This window comes from Dendropsophus ebraccatus, chromosome 4 (assembly GCF_027789765.1).
Source record: "Dendropsophus ebraccatus isolate aDenEbr1 chromosome 4, aDenEbr1.pat, whole genome shotgun sequence".
In the NCBI taxonomy this organism is placed as follows: Eukaryota; Metazoa; Chordata; class Amphibia; order Anura; family Hylidae; genus Dendropsophus; species Dendropsophus ebraccatus.
Genome location: NC_091457.1, coordinates 56,543,884 through 56,564,058, shown reverse-complemented (window position 1 = coordinate 56,564,058; position 20,175 = coordinate 56,543,884). Strand labels below are relative to the sequence as shown.

The following is a 20,175-nucleotide window of genomic DNA, read 5'->3' as shown; positions in this document are numbered from 1 at the left end:
CAACCTTCTGCTATATGTGCATCCCTGCTCAGTCTGTTTCCATTCAAAGTCTATGGAACCAAACTACTGAAATAAGTAGGATAGAGTGTTGGGAAGTGAAGTACACAGCCGTGTGCTTCTCTCAACTATATCTAGAAATCAGTGGGGGGCTCAAAACTGGGAAGGGGGTGATGTGAAACAGACCTGTCAGCAGGAAAACAGGGGTGTAAATAAGAACATGGCTAGACAGACTAGTAATCATAATTTTGGAAATTTTTTTAGTCCTCTCCGACATATTTTTCGTTTTATTAGACACACCTACAAAGACTCAGTAGGTCTTATGTCCGTTCCTTTTTTTTTTTTTTCAAAAAGGACCATTCCCGGAAAGGAGGCAGTGGGTTCTAAGTATTCCTCTCCCCTACCATCCCCTACTCCCTTTTGAAAGTTTACTTTTGCAATTTCCACCCTCTCCACGGAGCTGTCAGAATCCCCCCAACTCCTCTAGGGTGCCACTGCACTGTGCACCTTCACTTTTGTTCATAAATAGAGAGAGAGAGAGAGAGAGAGAGAGAGAGAGAGAGAGAGAGAGAGAGAGACGCTGTGTACATATGGGACAAGGCAAGTGACAGCTGCCAGACAGATTTTAGCACCGGCTGCAGGAGTGGGTGATTTGTTGTTCTGGGAGAAGACAAGTGACAGCCGCTGAAGCAGCAGACACCAACAGATCTGTCTCTCTCTCTCTAATCCCTACTCCCCTCCCACCCCTACCTTCCAGCAAGTTTAGAATTTAGTATTAGTGGCCCTCTGTATTAGGTGTCAGGGAGTGAACCCTCAATGAGCTGTAGGAGGGTATATGGAATGAATTCATTATCCCCACATGCCCTCCTACAGCTCAGCGAGATTTAAACTGTAACGGCCATTTAAATGTCATTTTTCAGAGGTGTCAATAGAACAAACAGAGGCAAACTCTGTTTACTGTGTACTGCGGCAATGAACAGTTTTTTTTTCCTATTTTCCTTCTCTAAAACCTAGGTGCTTCCAATTAGGTGTGACTTATAAAGTGAAACATATGATAAGTGTTTTTGCTAAGTGAATAAGAGGACGCGGGCTGGACTTGCCTGTTTATACTCTTAAAAAGTGTATAAAAACAGTGTGGGCAACGTGATGCTGCGATTATGGCATCTAGAGGGTTAATTATTGGGATCAGACTAAAGTCTGGTGAAGTCATATACAGCCAACACCCACTGCACATGGAATGAGATCAGGTCCTGAGCCTGCTCCATCTGTCCCCTCTGCATGAATTATAAACATGTATGAAATAACACGTGAAGGGGTTGAGAAGATATTCCGATAATAAATTATCTTACTGTTAAACAATATGACACTACTATGGCATAAACAGCAAAAAAAAAAAACTTACATAAGTTTGGCTACAGCCAGTGCTCTTTCTGGATCAGCAGTCCCCTATGGGAAAATATAAGATATATAAATATTAAGTAATGAGATATCTAAATATAAGTAATAGGAGTCATAAGTAAAGCACATTTTTCAAGGGATGCGAAATACACAGAATTGACAGTTCTTTGATTGTCTTTCAAGTTTAAGAGGTTTTTCGACCTCGAAACGCTGCAAATGAAGTGTGATTCATCACTTACGAATGTATAGTCTGCAGCTGAAACCTCTCTATAAGCCAGAGTCACATGCAATCAGATGACCATGCTTCTTATATTTATATCTTGTTGATGCCTTTTCCCCTACCTTTGAAGGGGACGTTTCTGGAACGGCCATACAATTAAACTAACGTCAGCTGAACCTGCTGATTTGAAGGGAACCAGCTGACCATTGAATGTGTAGGGGATTCTCCTAACTTTCTGGCTGAATTTAAAGGGGTTGTCTGTTGTAAAATAATTTATCAAGCTTCCGAGGCTATGGAAAAAACAACAGTGGTGTAGATCTAGCTCCACCAACACTGCCAGGTCCCAGGCTATCCGGTGTCTGCCTTTAAAAAAAGCATCAATTTGTCTAAGTATTCTTGTATACACTGTGTATGAAGGAACTCTGCAGGGAGTTTTGTCCATACATCTTGAGAATTAACCACAGTTCTTGTGTACATGTAGGCTGCCTATCCCTTCTGTCTCATATCATCTCCTACAGGACTCATTGCTCTCCTTTACACTGAAGATAGTCATAAATTAGAGGCCTCCTGGATTGAGGGGGGCTCTTATTTAGCATCATTTTTTCACACCTGCCTAAAACCATTGCACAGTACTATATGTCCATATGTTATGTATAATAGATATAGAAAAGTTGCTGGTGGCCAGAAGTACAACATAGTACTCCTTTCCCAAAGATATAAAATTTTATGAGATGTCTGCCAAAGCTTATGTTTGGAAATTGCATTTAGTGAACGTCTTAAATGAACACTCTTACCATCTGAAATACAACCTGATCCTTCTCCCTTTCGCAGGTCTGAAAAATGACTCTTTCTGTGGGAGCAATGTAGTCCACTGTCTGGAGAACTTCTGCAGTAAATAAAATACAAATAGTTTATGTAACTGATGGTGATACTACAATTTTTTGACACCTGACAATGCCATATGGACATTCAGATTTTACCAAAATGATCTCAGATTTTTGTGTGAATACACAGCCCTATACTTACTGCACAGGGCTGCCCAACAAGATATAGTTACTCATAAAGTAATGACTAATGAACCAACACTGGATTTGGGAAGGCGAGTATGCTGTATTTTATTGGTTTATATCACAGGCTGTTATTTATCTTTTATGGGTCTCAGGAACCCCCCTTTAATGGAAACCACAAAAGAAAAACAAATGAAATATGGGCAATGTAGTTAAAAATGAAGTCTAAAGAGGAAATCCCATTAAAATAATACAAATAAATACTCTGCAGGCAAGGGGGATGCATGAACATAATAAGGAAAGTATAAAGTCCCCATAGTGCTGCTCTCACCTCTCTATGACAGCTGCCAGAAGTCATTTTCGGCTGGCTTCTTCGTATGTCGCTCCCCTGGGTCCTACTGCTGGAACATAACCGCCCCGCTGATGGATTGCCTGCTCAGCCAGTTAGCCACTCAGCCAGTGGACACTGCTGTAGTCACTAAGTGACATTTCACAGGAGGCCAGCGGCTGTGAGCTATCGTTAGGGCAGCGTTATGGGGACACAGGGATGAGTAAGTATTCTTTCTTTATTATGTTCCAACACACACACCCGCCTGCCTGTAATTCTTTATTTTGATGACACTTGTCCTTTAAGTCAGCTTGCCACAATCTGACCACAAGCATCCCTACTTTCAAGATCTGCATAATGTCTCCCCCCAAATTGGTTTAATAAGACCATATCGACACTGTCAGGCTTCTCATCCACTTCCTGTCAAACTAAAAACCTAGCCCATGATCAGCATATCAACATATCAAATTAAAATAATTATAAAATGTGAAAAGTCACTGTACCATTTACAACCCGCCTGCACTGCAACATCTTTATATCAACCAGCTCCTAAAAAGAAAAAAGTATTAAAAGTCCATTATCTATACACATAAATACACGTACATGTTGTACAGGACATTCTGGTCACGTTTGGTCATACAATGCGGAACTACTATAGGCATATCATATGCAGCAAATATGTCAGACGTAAAAGTGTCGAGTGCAGAAAAGTAGTACAGTGGTACCTTGGTTTAAGAGTAACTTGGTTTAAGAGCGTTTTGGTTTAAGAGCTCAGAGTTTTTCAAAATTGTGACTTGGTTTAAGAGCATTGCTTTGGTTTAAGAGCTCCCTGTACTGGGTTGGAGGGCGAGTGGAGGAGGGGCATGGTCTGCATAGTGTGGTCTACAGCACTGTACTCTGACCCAGGAAGTCTCCCTTACCTTCCAAATCATAGCAGATCCACTTAAGGCTGGGGCTCACATCAGGGGACAGGACTGTGGAGGTAATCTCTTCATAGCTGTAACCCCTCTCTCCCCGCACAGAGAGTGCTGCATGTATGTGCCCACATCTGCCCTGCTCATTCCTTCATGCTCCCTGCAGTCTCTGTCAGCCCTTGTGTTTCCCATCCTCTCCATTACTGTACAGTAACTTATAATATCACATATTCTGATGTTTCTAAATGTTTGTTTCATCTGTTTTACATGTTATTCAGAATAATAAATCATTATATTTGGGGTGTGGAACCAATTGTCTGCATATCAATGATTTCTTATGGGAAAATTTGCTTTGGTTTAAGAGTGTATTTGGATTACAAGCACAGCCCCGGAACGAATTATGCTCGTAATCCAAGGCAACACTGTATTTAAGAATAATAATAATTTCCTTCTTTATATATCTTTGTACAGCACCAACATATTCTGTGGTGCTGTACCAACATTGTGATCATTTACATGAGTCCCTATCCCTTATAGGGATCACCATTAAAAACTGCAAATTAACCTATTGGTAGGCTTAGAAGTGTGGCAAAAAACCCACACAAATACAGGGAGAACATAAGTCAGACGTACTAGGTGTATAAAATGCTGACTATGTCAGATGTAGTAAAACCAAGTCTATCAGAATCAGTGTTAGTGAATATGTCAGATGTGGTAGAGCTGAAGCCATCAGATATGGCAGAGCTGGGTCTATCAGATATAGCAGAGCTGGGTCTATCAGATATGAATATATAGCAGAGATGCAGTTATCAGGTTTAGCAAGACGAGTGCGTTTTTTGTCAGATGTAATTTTGATGAGTCAATCTGATACAGGAAAGATGAATATGTCATAAGAAATAGATCTGGTAAAACGCAGCAGTCTTAAGTTTAGCATATGAAGTAAAGATAGATTTATCACAACAAGATATGTGAAATGTAGCATAGTTGCAATAATACATCAGATGTATTACTGCCAGTCTGCATTACTATCACAGCTGATAGGACCTAGACTTGTTGCTGCTGCACTAAAACCTACTACATCTGACACAACACTGCTGCATCACTACTACATCTGACACAACACTGCTGCATCACTACTACATCTGACACAACACTGCTGCATCACTACTACATCTGACACAACACTGCTGCATCACTACTAATGCTCCTGGCCAAAAATCGGGCCTTAAACCGAATGTTTCCTAACTGCATCACAGAGGGGAGGAGTGATTGTCACACTGGGGGCCGGTGAATATGCCCCCAGTGCTTCATGTGAAGCCAGTGCCCGGGAATAGACAGGTGCCGGGCACGGGAACCGGTTTAAAAAAAGGACAAGGGGGGCGGAGCTAGCCGGCCATGTGAACGGACGTGCGCTGAGAGAGCTCCGTCCATGCAGCCCTGAACAGGCCTAATTGCCAGTGTTCCCACCGCCAGAATCACCCACCGGCACATGGGGAAGACCACCGGGGGACGCTCACCTACCCCGACTCCAGCGGCACCTCGGAAGACCCGCTTGCAGACGCTCGAGCGCTTCTTCCCGCGCGGTACACCTGGGGGCCGTGAATCCCGCAGCCAGCGCCAGTCCCCCGGTGAGTCAGAAGCCGCCGACCCGACCCGCTCCCTTAGCCTACCTCCCGCATCTGCTCCGGACTGCTGCGGATCCCGGGCGGCTCACTTGTCAGCTGTGAGCGCAGAACCGAGGACACGCTCTGAGCACCGGGAAGGAAAGCGGGCGCCATCTTGTCCACGTGTGGCGCGAGGTCCGGCTGCACGGGACGCAGAACGGACACCCCGGCACCCTGAGGCACCACATGAGCCAGCAGTAAGTGAGGCCCCGAGACCGGGGGACCCCCCCAATAGCCCACAACCTCCTGAGGGGACTCTGGACTTGTCTGAACTCCCCCAGATCCCAGAGCCGGCACCATCTTGGCCCCAGGGAGCCCACCAGAGACACATACCACAGGAGGGAGCAGCTCCTATACAGCCTCCTGCACAGCCCCCCGCCTCACGGAGAGACCCTCTACCTGCCTCTCTCACCCCCACCTCACTGAATACCCTGCACCCTGCCCTCTCTCCCTCCTGTTTGTCTACATCTTCTATAAAGTATAATCCAGACATGGCTGCAGCACCATTGCCTCCAAGAAGTGACAAGTCTCATACAAAAAACTCACAACAGAAATCCTCCCAGAGACAATCTACTAAAGCTAAAAATGGGGGCAATTCCCTCACAGCTACACCGCCACATGAGGCTTCTTGGCACCCTGGGGGAGACTCCGACTCTGACTCGTCTATATTTGGGGCTCAGTCTCAGGGTAATGTTAGACAGCTTCTCTCTCAACTTCCCACACGAAATGATTTCAGAGCCCTTCTGTCGGAGATCAAGGCGTGCAGGGTGGAAATATCGGAAATCCGCAAAGATATCCAACATGTGTCAGAACGGGTAGGAAATCTGGAGGAGGAACATGATGCCACTCGCTCCTACATCACTCAACTTCACGCTACAGTAGGGGTACAATCTTCTGCCCTCAATGATATGCAACGCCACATGGAGGATTTGGACAATAGGGGACGGCGCAACAATGTCAGGGTCCGGGGGCTCCCAGAAGCAACGCACGATGAGGACCTCTTTGAAACTCTTGAGGCCATATTCAACATTGTCCTGGGAGAACCCTCCTCACACAAAATTAAGCTGGACAGGGCTCACAGGGCCCTCCGCCCTAAGCTGAACTCTGGCGCCCCTAGAGACATTATCTGCTGTGTGCATGATTACGAGGTGAAAGAACGCATCATGACTAAAGCCCGGGCCATGAAGGAACTTGAGTTTGATGGAGCCCCTATCCAGCTCTTCCCGGATCTGTCCTGGCTCACTCTACAAAAGAGACGGTTTCTCCGTCCCCTCCTCACTACGCTGAAAGATAACCAAGTCATGTACAGTTGGAACTTTCCATTTGCCTTAGTGGCTAGGAAGGATGGCAGATCGGCAACTCTGAGAGACCTCTCCGACCTTCCTGCGTTCTGCGAGACCTTTGCCCTTCCCATCCCTCGGATCACAGAATGGACCGTCGCACATCCTCCCACCCCTCCTGAGACTGTCTGGCGCTCCTCACAGCAGAAGCGGCGCAGATCCTCCTCTCACCCCTCACCTCCTCCTGCTCGCGACCCTGGGGGTTCTTCTTCCTCTCCCCGCTGATCTAACGCCCTGCCATTAGGGCCCATTGAGCTGCCACCTGGCGGTGGGACTGTTTTTTCCTTTTCTTGCTTTTTGCTTTACATTTGGCCTATTTTTTACTTCTATAGCTGAATAGGCTGCATGGACGGGTTGCCAACCTGATTACTGTACATCCTGTTGCTTGTCAGGTTCGCAACCTGGTTTCTCCCTCCCCCTAGGAGCCCTATCCCTATGCTTTTTTTGATTCTACATTTACCTGTGTTTCGTAGGGAGAACCTTTTTTGGGTTTTTTGCTCCTCCCCATGCTCATTTTGCATGGGTATATGGCCTAGAGCCGTAAACTCCCTTTTTTGGGATTTTTCTGGAATGTTTATTGATACATTGTTTGTCCTTTTCTTTTTTCTGTGTAGCCTTTATGTACCTCCCCCCCTTCTCTTCCTTCCCTCTCCCAAGCAGCTCCAGACTTCGAACGGACTTCCTGCCTCCTCGGACCGCCTCCCGTGGTGGATGCCCTATGCTGTGGATTTGGGTGAGTTTTATGCTCTCACTAGCCTTACGTTCCACCTGACTCCCCTATGGCTCAGATAGTTACTATAAATGCCAAAGGGCTAAACTCTAATATTAAAAGGCGCCTGCTCCTACAGGAGCTGCAACCTTCCATTCTCAGACCAGATGGACAGATGCTCTCACTCAGGTATTCCTCCCTCTCATGATTTACGTAGGTTATCGGTCAAATTTCGTAAATTGATTCGCCGGCATAACCTTTATGATCTCTGGCGTATTGTGCATCCCCTGGAGAAAGCTTACTCCTTTTACTCCCACCCACACCAAACACACACTAGAATTGACTATTTTTTTGGGAATATCCCGACAGTTCGCTTACTCCGGAAAGCAGACATTGAACCCATCTCGTGGTCTGACCACGGCCCCGTTCACATTACCCTGGCCCCCATGCTCTCGCCCACCCGACAATGTCATTGGCGTCTTAATGAATCCCTACTTAAAACCTAAGTGTCCCGAGACTCTATTAAATTATGTATTGAGAACTATTTCAGGGAGAATGAGGGATCGGTGTCCTCCCACTCAGTTCTATGGGAAGCCCATAAGGCCGTCACTAGAGGGCACTGCATAGCACTCAGTTCTAAACTTAAAAGGGACCGCCAAGCTGGTATTCTAGAAGCTAAGCGCAGTATCCGCGCCCTAGAGGCCTCCATGTCCTCCCGTCCCTCGGTGAGCACCCTGCGTAGGTTGGTAGCGGCCAGAGCTAAGCTTAAGGATCTCTCTATCCATAAGGTAGAGCGTTTGCTCTTGTTTTCTAGACAACGCTTCTATGAGAAGGGGAACAAGGCGCATACCCTTTTAGCTCGTATGCTTTCTGAACGCTCGGCGGCACAATCTCCGCAGGCTCTCAGGGACGAACAGGGGAACACAAAATACCACCCGGCAGACATCTCCCGAATTTTTGAGACGTACTTCTCCGCTCTGTATTCCCTCCCATCCTCCCTACCATCCGACCCAGCCGCTCGAGCCCAGAAGATAAGGGACTTTCTAACCACCTGCAACCTGCCCACTCTAACCCCGGAGGCAGTAGAACACTTAAATTCCCCTGTTGCTCTTGAGGAACTGCAGGAGGTGCTGAAACACCTACCCTCGGGAAAGTCCCCGGGGCCGGATGGCTACACCTACCTATATTACAAAACTTTCTCGGAACTCCTCTCCCCCCGATTGGTTTCGCTCTTTAATACCTATATGCAGGGCTCCCCCATCCCCTCCTCTATGCTTCACTCCCACATAACTTTAATACCCAAACCGGACAAAGACCCCCTGGACTGTTCTAGCTATCGGCCCATCGCCCTGCTAAATACGGATTTAAAGCTTTTCTCAAAAATCTTGGCCACACGCCTTGGGCTCTATCTACCATCTTTAGTAGATAAGGACCAAGTTGGATTCGTTATGGGTAGGCATGGGTCGGACAATACCAGGCGGGCGATCAATATAATAGATGCTGTCAACCTCCAAAACGACAAAGCGCTGGTCTTGAGCCTGGATGCTGAAAAAGCGTTCGATCGCCTGGGCTGGCCCTTCTTAATGGAAGCCCTTTCAATTTACGGGTTTTCCGGTCCCTTTCTGGCAGCGATTCAGGGTTTATATTCCCGCCCGACAGCATCCATTAGATCCTCGCATCACCGCTCAGGAGTGTTCCCCCTCTCTAATGGCACCCGCCAGGGCTGCCCGCTTTCGCCTTTGCTATTTGTCCTCTGTATAGAGCCTCTGGCGGCGGCCATCAGGAGTAATGTAGACATCAGCGGGCTCACTATTAGGGGGAGGGAATACAAGCTGATGTTGTTCGCAGATGACGTCCTATTGACCCTCACTAACCCACTCATATCCCTACCTAATTTAAATGAACTGTTGCGGGAGTTCGGGGTGTTATCGGGGTACAAGGTCAACACAGCCAAAACTGAAGCGCTTCCCCTCAACATGCGGGTTGGAGAGCTGCAGCACCTACGTGCGACCTTTAAATTTCGCTGGTCTACGGAATCTATCCGCTATCTGGGGATTCGTCTGACCGCATCCTATCCCTCCTTGTACCCGGCTAACTTCCCCACGCTCTTTAGAGACGTTAAGACCCTTATGGCAAAATGGAGCAAACACTACATCTCCCTCCTGGGTCGAATAGCAGCGGTAAAGATGACTATACTCCCCAAACTGCTGTACCTATTCGAAACCTTACCTGTTAGGGTCCCTATGCAGGAACTTAAGGCCATGCAGGCTGCTATGTTTAGATTTATATGGGATAGGAAAAGGCATAGGATCCCCAAAACAGTGATGATGGCTAGTAAACTGCAGGGTGGCTTAGCGGTCCCAAATGTCACACATTATTACTGGGCGGCCCATCTCCGTTATATCCCTTCCTGGACCGCCTATCACGCCTACAGCAAATGGATGGCCATAGAGCGGAGGTGGCTGGCCCCCACGCATCCTAACTCTATCCTCTGGCTCTCTAGCCCAGCTACCACCTTTTCTGATCCACTCCTCGGCCCTATCAAACATACAAGGCAAATTTGGCAGACCTGCTCGGCTAAATTTAAGCTTAACTCTGAAGCATCACCCTTAATCTCATTCCTTCTTACTTCTGCATTTCCCCCGGGCATGCAGTCTGCAGTGGTCCGGACGTGGGGGGAGCACAACTTGTTCCAATTTGCTGACATTGTCAACCCACTAACCCGCACTCTGCTACCTTTTGCGGACTTGCGTGAGAAATATGGACTCCCCTTGACTGAGCATTTCACTTACCTGCAGTTACGTCACTTCATGACAACCCTAGTGGGATCCACCACGGTATCAAGGCCTACAGCTTTCGAGCAATTGTCTAGGCTAGGTCCTAATATGCAGGGAATGATCTCTGATATTTACAAAATATTGGGCTCGCCTCCGGACGACACCCTGACCTGCCATAAGTATATGGCAAAATGGGAGGCGGCTTTGGCCAAGACTATCTCTCCAGAGTGCTGGAGGATCATATGGGAGAGGGCAGCCAAAACGTCCATATGCACCGCATACAAGGAAACCCAGTACAAATTGCTTATGCTGTGGTATCACACCCCCGAATTACTGAACAGACTGAATCCCTCCATCTCCCCCCTGTGCTGGCGATGCCTGGTGGGAACTGGAACGGTTCAACATATCTTTTGGGACTGCCCGATTATTAGGCCTTACTGGACCGCTGTGTGTGGCATGGTGTCCACTATTATACAGAAACCCTTCCCGTGTGATCCTCTGGCCTGCCTCCTCAATTTGACCCCCAAGAATATTGGTAAGAAAGCTACTAAGCTCACATTGCAACTACTGTCGGCGGCCAAAACTTTGATAGCGCAGCAGTGGAAGCAGACCCTACCCCCTGCATTGATGGACCTGATAGCTAGAATAAAAGATATGAGGACCATGGACTATCTCACGGCCTCATTGGCAAACCGCTTAGATGCCTTTGATGCAGTGTGGTCCCCATGGGACGCCTATTGTACACAGCAAGGATATGCCTGAGAAGTCTGGACTACTGCCCTACCTTCCCTCTCCCCCCCCTCCCTCCTGTCGTCATTTGTCCTGTCTGTCCACTCTTTTCTTTTTTCTTTGTGTCTCCTCTCGATTGGTCTCCAGCTATGTGTTTTCTTCTGGGTTTTTTTATATTTATGATGTGACGTCAGTATCTGATTTCGCAATACTTGTGCAGGCTTGGAGATTGTTTATCTTGGTTCACTTTCTCACAATATTTCAGTGTTTCTATGAGAGCTTTTCTGAAAGAAATATGTGTTCTCTACCTGCCACGTGCTCTGCGACCTCCTTTGGGAGCTCAATGCTTACATATGTCATACTGTATAGTCATCTGTTTTTGGCTTCACAGCCTGTTGTTTCATGTTTCTCTGTTTTATAAAACTCTAATACTAATAAAAATCACAGTTTAAAAAAAAAAAAAAAAAAAAAAAAAGGACAAGAGCACCAGCATCTTTGTGCCACTGCTGATCCTCTCATATAAAAAACTTAAAACAATGAACCTGATGGTACATTCGCTTTAAGGCTGCAGCTACGACATGTGAAAGGAGCAGTGCTACAGGGAGGCATGATCTGACTAGGGAGTGGGGATAACTAGCGGCTTTTACTTCACTTACTCTTCCTTACGCTCAGGCAAATAAGAGAGTCCCCAGAGGTGTGCATAACAGAATATAGAAGTACAGTGTTATAGGCAGTGTAGAGATAAAGCTATTCACACCTTTGTTTCTCCATTTTTAATGTTATACAACTATTACTACAACTTATTAGCCTCCTCCCACACCCCACAGAATTGATGTACAGAGCTCCATGCTGGAAGTTGAGAAGTGAGGAAAAATGTTCTTTGGACAGATGGGGCAAAGATAGACTTATTTGGCCAAGTTAACAAAAGGTGTGCGTGGAAAAAGCCCCTTGGAGTTCCCTCCAACGAGCATTGATATTTCTTATTCACTCCATTTCAGGAAAGGGGTCAGAACAAAACTGTTTGCCAGCAGTACTCACACAGGCACTTCCTTTCCTAAACTTAGTACAAGACAGGTTTTTTTTCTCAACGACTGATCTGAACAGGCTGGTACTTTGCTAGGAGGGTGATTTACACAGTACACTACTATAGATGGAATATGAGCAGGAAGGGGATATTGATCCACTGTGTTAACATGATGTAATGCATTGGGGTTTTAAAGCGTCACTGTCGGTACATTTTTTTTGCAGAAATCAATAGTACAAGCAATTTTAAGGAACTTTATAATTGGGTTTATTAGCCGAAAAATGCATTTTTATCATGAAAAAGCAGTTTGAAGCTCTCCCCCCTGTCTTCATGGTTCTCTATAAAGAAGGGAGGGGTGGAGGGAGATGAGGCACCAAAACAGGACAACAAAGAGTTAATTTACAGCTGCTGTACATCAACAGGCTCTCTCCTCTGACATTAGCACTGACCTCTCTGACCTCTGAATAGCGACTTTCAGAGGCTCCCTGTGGGGAAATCCTTTTTTCTCTGCTCTCTGCTGCCAACTAATCTCCCTTCTTCCCCCCCCCCTCTCCACAGCACAGACAGGATCCCAATGATGTAAAACAGTCGAGATTTCCTGATAATGAGCAGTAGATGACAGATAGGAGAGGGGGGGCCTGGGAAAAGTCTTTTTAGATGCAGATAATGGCATATTTGCCTAGTAAACCCAATTACAAAGTTTATTAAAATCGCCTGGACTATTGATTTCTGCAGAAAAAATTTAACGACAGTGACACTTCATGGCACGACAGGAATTAGAAGGGAATGCAGCAGCAGCATTGAAGCCAGAAAGTGGTTACACTAAGCAATGAATTGCTGCTGCTGCTGCTGCTGGTAATAATGAGGCAAGCCTGCAGACTAAACGGAGGGCATTGATGGAAGCCACAATATACCTTTCAGACATAGCATGGACCATTTAGGGGGTCCACATTGGTTCATAGATTGCAGGTACATAGCCCAGGATCTCTCCCCTGCATAAGCTAAGGCTTCAAGTGTTCTGTCTTTGTGTCTCTGCTGTTAGGGTGCCTTTACACACAGAGATTTATCTGACAGATTTTGGAAGCCAAAGCCAGGAATGGATTTGAAAAGAGGAGAAATCTCAGTCTATCTTGTATGAACTGTTCACAGTTTATAGTCTGTTCCTGGCTTTGGCTTCACAAATCTGTCAGATAAATCTCTTTGTGTAAATGCACCATTAGAGTCAGAATTCTACTAATAAAGGGCACTTGCTAGTTTTCCCAGAGACATTAGACATTTAGCGGCCAAGTCAAAACTCTCTGAAATATCCCCTATGGGGAAGTGTGAAAATAAATTCTACTTGTCAATGACAAAGACTAAAAAACAGCCAGCGGAAGTTTTTTTTTTTCCTACCTAAAGGGGCAAAACCAGGTATTAGGGATCTGAAAATACAAGTTTTGCCAGTTGTACACAGCATAGTAAATAGTAATGTGGTGTGAAAAGTCCACTAAAGAAAAATAGGAGATTTATTAAATCATGCGGAGGGGTAAAATGAAAAATAAGAGAGCGTGGCAATCAATAGGCAACAGTGTAACCCTATCTATAAATATACATGAATCTTTGTTTACCTCACAATATACAATATCTGCACCATAATCTAAAGCAAGAAGTCGCATTGGCAAGGTCCCCACACGAACCATCGGAGCCAGGATGATCTTATCACGGAATGAAAGTACCATTTTGATAATTCCTAAACAATACAGAACAAAAAAGTCAGACTTACAGTAATATATAGTACACTGGGGGAACAAAACCCTGCTCTGTATAGGGCTGTGCGACAGCACTATATCAGACCAGGGGTTGGGAACTGCTGGGCTTAGACATCCCTGCAGTTCCCAACATGAATGTTGGTGGTAGCAGAGGGACCCGTGTTACCCCTTACTGCTGCCACTCAAGGAAGTAGTTAAATAAAAAAAATTAACTATATATACTTTTTAAAATAAATTTATATTACAAAGTACAAAGTTAGATAACATTATTAAAGAAGTTTTCAGGCCGTTGTTCGGCACCTACTACAATGGCCGTTGTTCATGCACTGTGTGAACTTGGCCTAAATGTTTTCAACAAAGTTACAATGTCATATAGCAATGAAAACATAGGGAGGAGCCAATACCTCAACATACATGTCTTGGATACTAAACAAGAGGTTGCCGGACGGCACTGTGTTGGCTCAAGGCTCAGGTGGGCGCACAAACTCAGGTCGCCTGACACGGGCTTCCAAATCCACAAAATAGTTTGCACGAGGCGGCACTCCAATAGTACATTCATGAGTGAATAAAACCTTTACTTTTTCACTTTATACTGGAGTGCCGCCATGTGCAAACTATTTTGTTTTGATACTAGATATACTATATGCAGCATCTGATGACATCAGCATGACGATAGATCAAACAATAGTTTAATGTTATGTCTGCTCCTTGCAATATTCCTTGTAAGGGTATATGCACACAGAGTAATTCTCAACGAATACGCCACTCTTCCCTGCACGCTCCGCTTCCCTCTCTGCCGCCTTCATTTTATGAGTCCGCTTCCGTCTTGTCAATTCTTTGGGCGGACGACGGAATCCGCCGGAGCATATGATGGAGCCTATGTTGTGACAGGTGGAAATTCAGATGGGAGCGCAGGGGAGTGAGCAGCGGATTCAGCAGAGTTTTCCTCTCTGTGGGCATATACCTTTAAGCTTAGATCCCTCCAACAGGAAGTGCTTGCCCCCTCCTGCATGAACACAAGGGCTTCCAGAGGTGCCAACCACCTCTGCACATGCAGTGTAAACCTTACAGCACTATGCTCCAGCTCCAGCATGATGTTATATAGACGCATTCCATTGCCATATACTATAAGCCATCATCACCATGGTGAGGCATAAAGCACAGAGCAGCCATTACGACCAGGCACTACTGACATCTAGATACAGTCCTCACCTCTCCCTCTGCCACTCCGGAAGCAGCACGTGCGCCTGTCACTGCCTTCTGTTTACGGGAGACAGATACGTCACTTCCGGCGCGCCTCCTCCGTCATCAGCAGGTGACGCGGCTCTCCTGTCACTTGCATGCGTCCCCTGGAAGTCTGCATGCGTTATGCTTCCGCTGTGTGTCCTACGTTTACGGGCATGGAGCCCCAGACTGGGACGTTTCCTCCGGTACTCTACCAGCAGCGACCTGCCGGTGATTCAGCTGCCCGTGCGGACACAGCAGTTTCTGCAGAGGCAGGAGAAGAAGCGGGCTGAGGGGGTGCAGGCTCCCCGGGCCGGTAGGCTGCTCATCAGTACTCGCAGGCGGGAGCTTAACCAGTTCTCCGGTGAGACGTGCGGCCAGTGGGAGCAGCCGCCCCTGGTGAGCCGGGGCTGGAAGCACAGAGAGGCTTGGGGGGATTACTTTACCATTACCAGACAGCGGGAAGAGCGCCCCTGGCCGGAGACTGAGGAGACCTTCCAGTCCCTGTCCCTGGACCCCCGGCTGCTGTCTGCCCTGGAGCTGCTGAGCATCACCACTCCTACCTGGATTCAGAAACAGACCATCCCTGCCCTGCTGATGGGGAAGAACGTGCTGTGTGCCTCCGAGACTGGTAGTGGGAAAACCCTGGCCTATCTGCTCCCTGTCCTGCACAGACTGCTGACCCATGACTGCCACGCCTCCCCAGACCCGCAGAGCCTGATCCTGGTTCCCTCCAGGGAGCTCGGCGTACAGGTCACGTCTGTGGCTAAACGGCTCTGTACCCAGATAGGCTTAAGGGTACGATTTGTAGGAGGAGGTCACGGCCGCAAAGCTATAGAGATGCAATTCCGTGGCGATCCATTGGATGTATTAGTGGCCACGCCTGGTGCCCTGCTGAAGTCATTGAAGTGGGGAAAAGTGAGTTTGTTAGATCTCCATTACATTGTACTGGACGAGGCGGACACGCTGTTTGATGATACTTTTTGTGAACTCATTGAGGGAATCCTCACACAGACCCAGATCGCTTCTCGGCCCAGTGATTTGCAAGGGCTGGGTAGGAAAGCCCAGCTAGCAGTTATTGGAGCCACCTTCCCTCGAGGTGTTTCTAAAGTACTAAACAAGGTCACAGATCTCGGCAGCATTGAGACCATCAAAAGCAAGAGACTACATTTCCTTATGCCTCATGTTCAGCAGGTGTTTAAAAAACTCAAGGGTCAGGATAAAATGGCTGAACTTCTGGAGCTGCTGAAGACGCATGTCGCAGAGAAGCCTGGTAGAGGAATACTGGTGTTCTGTAACAGCTCGAGCACAGTGAATTGGCTTGGTTATATGTTGGATGACCATGGCATCAAGCATGCTAGGCTTCAAGGCCAAATGCCAGCAGACATGCGTTCTGGTATATTTGTAACCTTTCAGAAAGCTCAATTTGACGTGTTAGTCTGCACGGACATAGCCTCAAGAGGGCTGGACAGTCTCCGAGTGGATACAGTAGTGAACTATGATTTTCCCCTGACTTTAGCGGACTACTTGCACAGAGCAGGGAGGGTTGGCCGTGTTGGTAGTGAAAGTAAAGGTGTGGTAGTGAGTTTTGTCACCCATGCCTGGGATGTGGAACTGGTACAAAAGATTGAAACTTCTGCTCGAAAACGAAGCAGTCTCCCAGGGTTAGAGTCCAGGATAAGGGATCCTGTAAAGTCAGATGATGTTATAAAAGAGGAACAGCAGACCAGCAGCAGAAATGTATAGGTTCTATCTGTAAAGCACATAATAATGTTTATAATGATTGTAATTCAATTCATTCATTGTTAGGTTTCTACAACCTGATATTTTGCAGTACTTCTCCAAAGATAATAATGAAAGATCTTCTTTGGTAGCAACAATGTTTGTTTTTTTTTTGTTTGTTTTTTTTAATAAAAATAAAATTTATTGTATTTAACTTTTCTAAAGAATTCCTTACGTCAAGGTTACATGGGGGGGACAAGCATGAGGACGAGGCATTTAAAGGGGTACTCTAGTGTGAGGAAATTGTATTTAAATGAAAATATCAACCCAAGATATATAACTTTGTAGTATAATGTTATTTCTAATAGTCCTCCCCACTTGCTTTTTACCACTCACATGGGAAATGGATTGACCCCTAGCTTCTGTCCCCCATGTCAATACATCATCTCTAATGTCACAGGAGGCTTGGCTGGATCTCTGACCCCCACCCCCTACCAATTCAACATCTCTGACTAGCCCCTCTAGCCTACACCTGTCCAGGCAAGAAGTGACAGAAGCAGCTGCTGCAACTCTGCAGTAAAATTAGGGCTGTGTTCACACAAAAATAATGCACTACTGCAATTACATGATGCTAAAAAGTACAGAGGATCGGAGCCAGTGCTGCCAATCCCACCTAGGCAAAAAAAGAAGCATAAACGGTATATGTAAGATAATATCGGATAAAATTCTTATTGTGGAGCTCAACTTCGAAGACAAAAGATGCTCGATCATAATACATGTGAGGTGGGGGGGGCACAAATTGAATGAAAAAAGATATACTTTTTTCCAATATAAGAGTAACAGGTAGAGAATTACCTGTACCTGAATAATACTATTAGCCACTACATATTCCTGGATGTAGTCCCTTATAACTGATTGAAAACTGGCTTAAAAATCGTACCCAGAGAGTGGTGGTCAATGATTCCTACTCCGAATGGTCCCCGGTAATAAGTGGTGTACCCCAAGGGTCAGTACTGGGCCCTCTTCTGTTTAACTTGTTTATTAATGATATTGAGAATGGAATTAACAGCAATGTTTCTATCTTTGCAGATGACACCAAGCTTTGTAGTACAGTACAGTCTATGGAAGATGTGCAGATGTTACAGGATGACTTAGACACACTGAGTGTTTGGGCGTCCACTTGGCAAATGAGGTTCAATGTGGATAAATGTAAAGTTATGCACCTAGGTACTAATAACCCACATGCATCATATGTCCTGGGGGGAGTAACTCTGGAAGAGTCGCTAATGGAGAAGGATCTGGGTGTACTTGTAGATAATAAACTACAGAACAGCACACAATTAGACACACTGAGTGTTTGGGCGTCCACTTGGCAAATGAGGTTCAATGTGGATAAATGTAAAGTTATGCACCTGGGTACTAATAACCCACATGCATCATATGTCCTGGGGGGAGTAACTCTGGGAGAGTCGCTAATGGAGAAGGATCTGGGTGTACTTGTAGATAATAAACTACAGAACAGCACACAATGTCAGTCAGCTGCTTCTAAAGCCAGCAGGATATTGTCATGCATTAAAAAAGGCATGGACTCTCAGACAGGGATATAATATTACCGCTTTATAAAACTTTGGTGCGGCCTCATCTGGAGTATGCTGTCCAGCTTTGGAACCCGATTCATAAAAAGGATGTTCTAGAGCTGGAGAGGGTACAAAGACGGGCAACTAAACTAATAAGGGGAATAGAGCATCTTAGTTATGAGGAGAGATTAAAAGAATTAAATTTGTTTAGTCTGGAGAAAAGACGTTTAAGGGGAGATATGATTAACTTATTTAAATATGTAAATGGCCCCTACAAGAAATATGGGGAAAAGATGTTCCAGGTAAAACCCCCTCAAAGGACAAGGGGGCACTGTCTCCGCCTGGAGAAAAAAAGGTTCAATCTTCGGAGGCGACAAGCCTTCTTTACCATGAGAACTGTGAATCTATGGAACAGTCTACCACAGGATCTGGTCACAGCAAAAACAGTAGAGGGCTTCAAAACAGGGCTAGACAAGTTCTTAGAGCAAAATAATATAAATGCATATGTATAGAACCTATCACCCCTCCCCCTTCCCTGTATCCATCCCCTCCTTGGTTGAACTTGATGGACATGTGTCTTTTTTCAACCGTATTAACTATGTAACTATGCTGTGTGGTTTTACAGGTAGAGAATACAGTGTGCTGTGTGGTACAGGCAGAGAATACAGTGTGGTGTTACAGGCAGAAAATAGCGCAATGTGAGGCGTTACAGGTAGAGAATACAGCGTGCTGTGTGGGGTTACAGGAAGAGAATACAGCGTGCTGTGTGGGGTTACAGGTAGAGAATACAGCGTGCTGTGTGGGGTTACAGGTAGAGAATACAGCGTGCTGTGTGGGGTTACAGGAAGAGAATACAGCGTGCTGTGTGGTGTTACAGGTAGAGAATACAGTGTGCTGTGTGGGGTTACAGGTAGAGAATACAGTGTGCTGTGTGGGGTTACAGGTAGAGAATACAGTGTGCTGTGTGGTGTTACAGGAAGAGAATACAGTGCTGTGTGGTATTACAGGTAGAGAATACAGCGTGCTGTGTGTTGTTACAGGTAGAGAATACAGCGTGCTGTGTGGTGTTACAGGTAGAGAATACAGCGTGCTGTGTGGTGTTACAGGTAGAGAATACAGTGCTGTGTGGTATTACAGGTAGAGAATACAGCGTGCTGTGTGTTGTTACAGGTAGAGAATACAGCGTGCTGTGTGGTGTTACAGGTAGAGAATACAGCGTGCTGTGTGGTGTTACAGGTAGAGAATACAGTGTGCTGTGTGGTGGTACAGGTAGAGAATACAGTGTGCTGTGTGGTGTTACAGGTAGAGAATACAGCGTGCTGTGTGGTGTTACAGGTAGAGAATACAGTGTGCTGTGTGGGGTTACAGGAAGAGAATACAGCGTGCTGTGTGGGGTTACAGGAAGAGAATACAGCGTGCTGTGTGGGGTTACAGGAAGAGAATACAGCGTGCTGTGTGGGGTTACAGGAAGAGAATACAGCGTGCTGTGTGGGGTTACAGGAAGAGAATACAGCGTGCTGTGTGGTGTTACAGGTAGAGAATACAGCGTGCTGTGTGGGGTTACAGGAAGAGAATACAGCGTGCTGTGTGGTGTTACAGGTAGAGAATACAGTGTGCTGTGTGGGGTTACAGGTAGAGAATACAGTGCTGTGTGGGGTTACAGGTAGAGAATACAGCGTGTGGTGTTACAGGTAGAGAATACAGTGTGCTGTGTGGTGTTACAGGAAGAGAATACAGTGCTGTGTGGTGTTACAGGAAGAGAATACAGTGCTGTGTGGTATTACAGGTAGAGAATAC

At 46.1% G+C, this 20,175-nt stretch overlaps 2 protein-coding genes across 4 annotated transcripts in view; one reads left to right on the top strand and one right to left on the bottom strand.

Moving 5' to 3' along the window:
* The window catches only part of DUS2 (dihydrouridine synthase 2), a 36,270-nt gene extending 21,116 nt beyond the window's left edge, over positions 1 to 15,154 (bottom strand). For 2 of the 3 annotated variants that reach the window (XM_069965893.1, XM_069965896.1), the window contains exons 1-5: positions 15,068 to 15,154; positions 13,715 to 13,836; positions 3,454 to 3,499; positions 2,410 to 2,501; positions 1,400 to 1,443 (exon numbers count right to left, since the gene is read on the bottom strand). In XM_069965893.1, the coding sequence (XP_069821994.1) occupies positions 1,400 to 1,443; positions 2,410 to 2,501; positions 3,454 to 3,499; positions 13,715 to 13,825 (293 nt within the window). In that variant the 5' untranslated portion in view covers positions 13,826 to 13,836; positions 15,068 to 15,154. Of the gene's footprint in view, positions 1 to 1,399; positions 1,444 to 2,409; positions 2,502 to 3,453; positions 3,500 to 13,714; positions 13,837 to 14,924; positions 14,997 to 15,067 lie in introns of those variants that run through there. The other variant, XM_069965895.1, reaches the window with a different exon arrangement.
* A 9-nt stretch (positions 15,155 to 15,163) lies between these two features.
* Positions 15,164 to 16,951, top strand: DDX28 (DEAD-box helicase 28). Its single transcript, XM_069965892.1, has one exon. It carries the CDS (start codon positions 15,224 to 15,226, stop codon positions 16,823 to 16,825), a length of 1,602 nt encoding a protein of 533 aa, XP_069821993.1. The 5' UTR covers positions 15,164 to 15,223; the 3' UTR covers positions 16,826 to 16,951.
* Positions 16,952 to 20,175: the final 3,224 nt, after the last annotated feature.

Bases quoted from the DNA above. Each gene is read 5' to 3' on its own strand.
- DDX28 (XM_069965892.1), top strand. From the start codon at position 15,224: ATGCTTCCGCTGTGTGTCCTACGTTTACGGGCATGGAGCCCCAGACTG.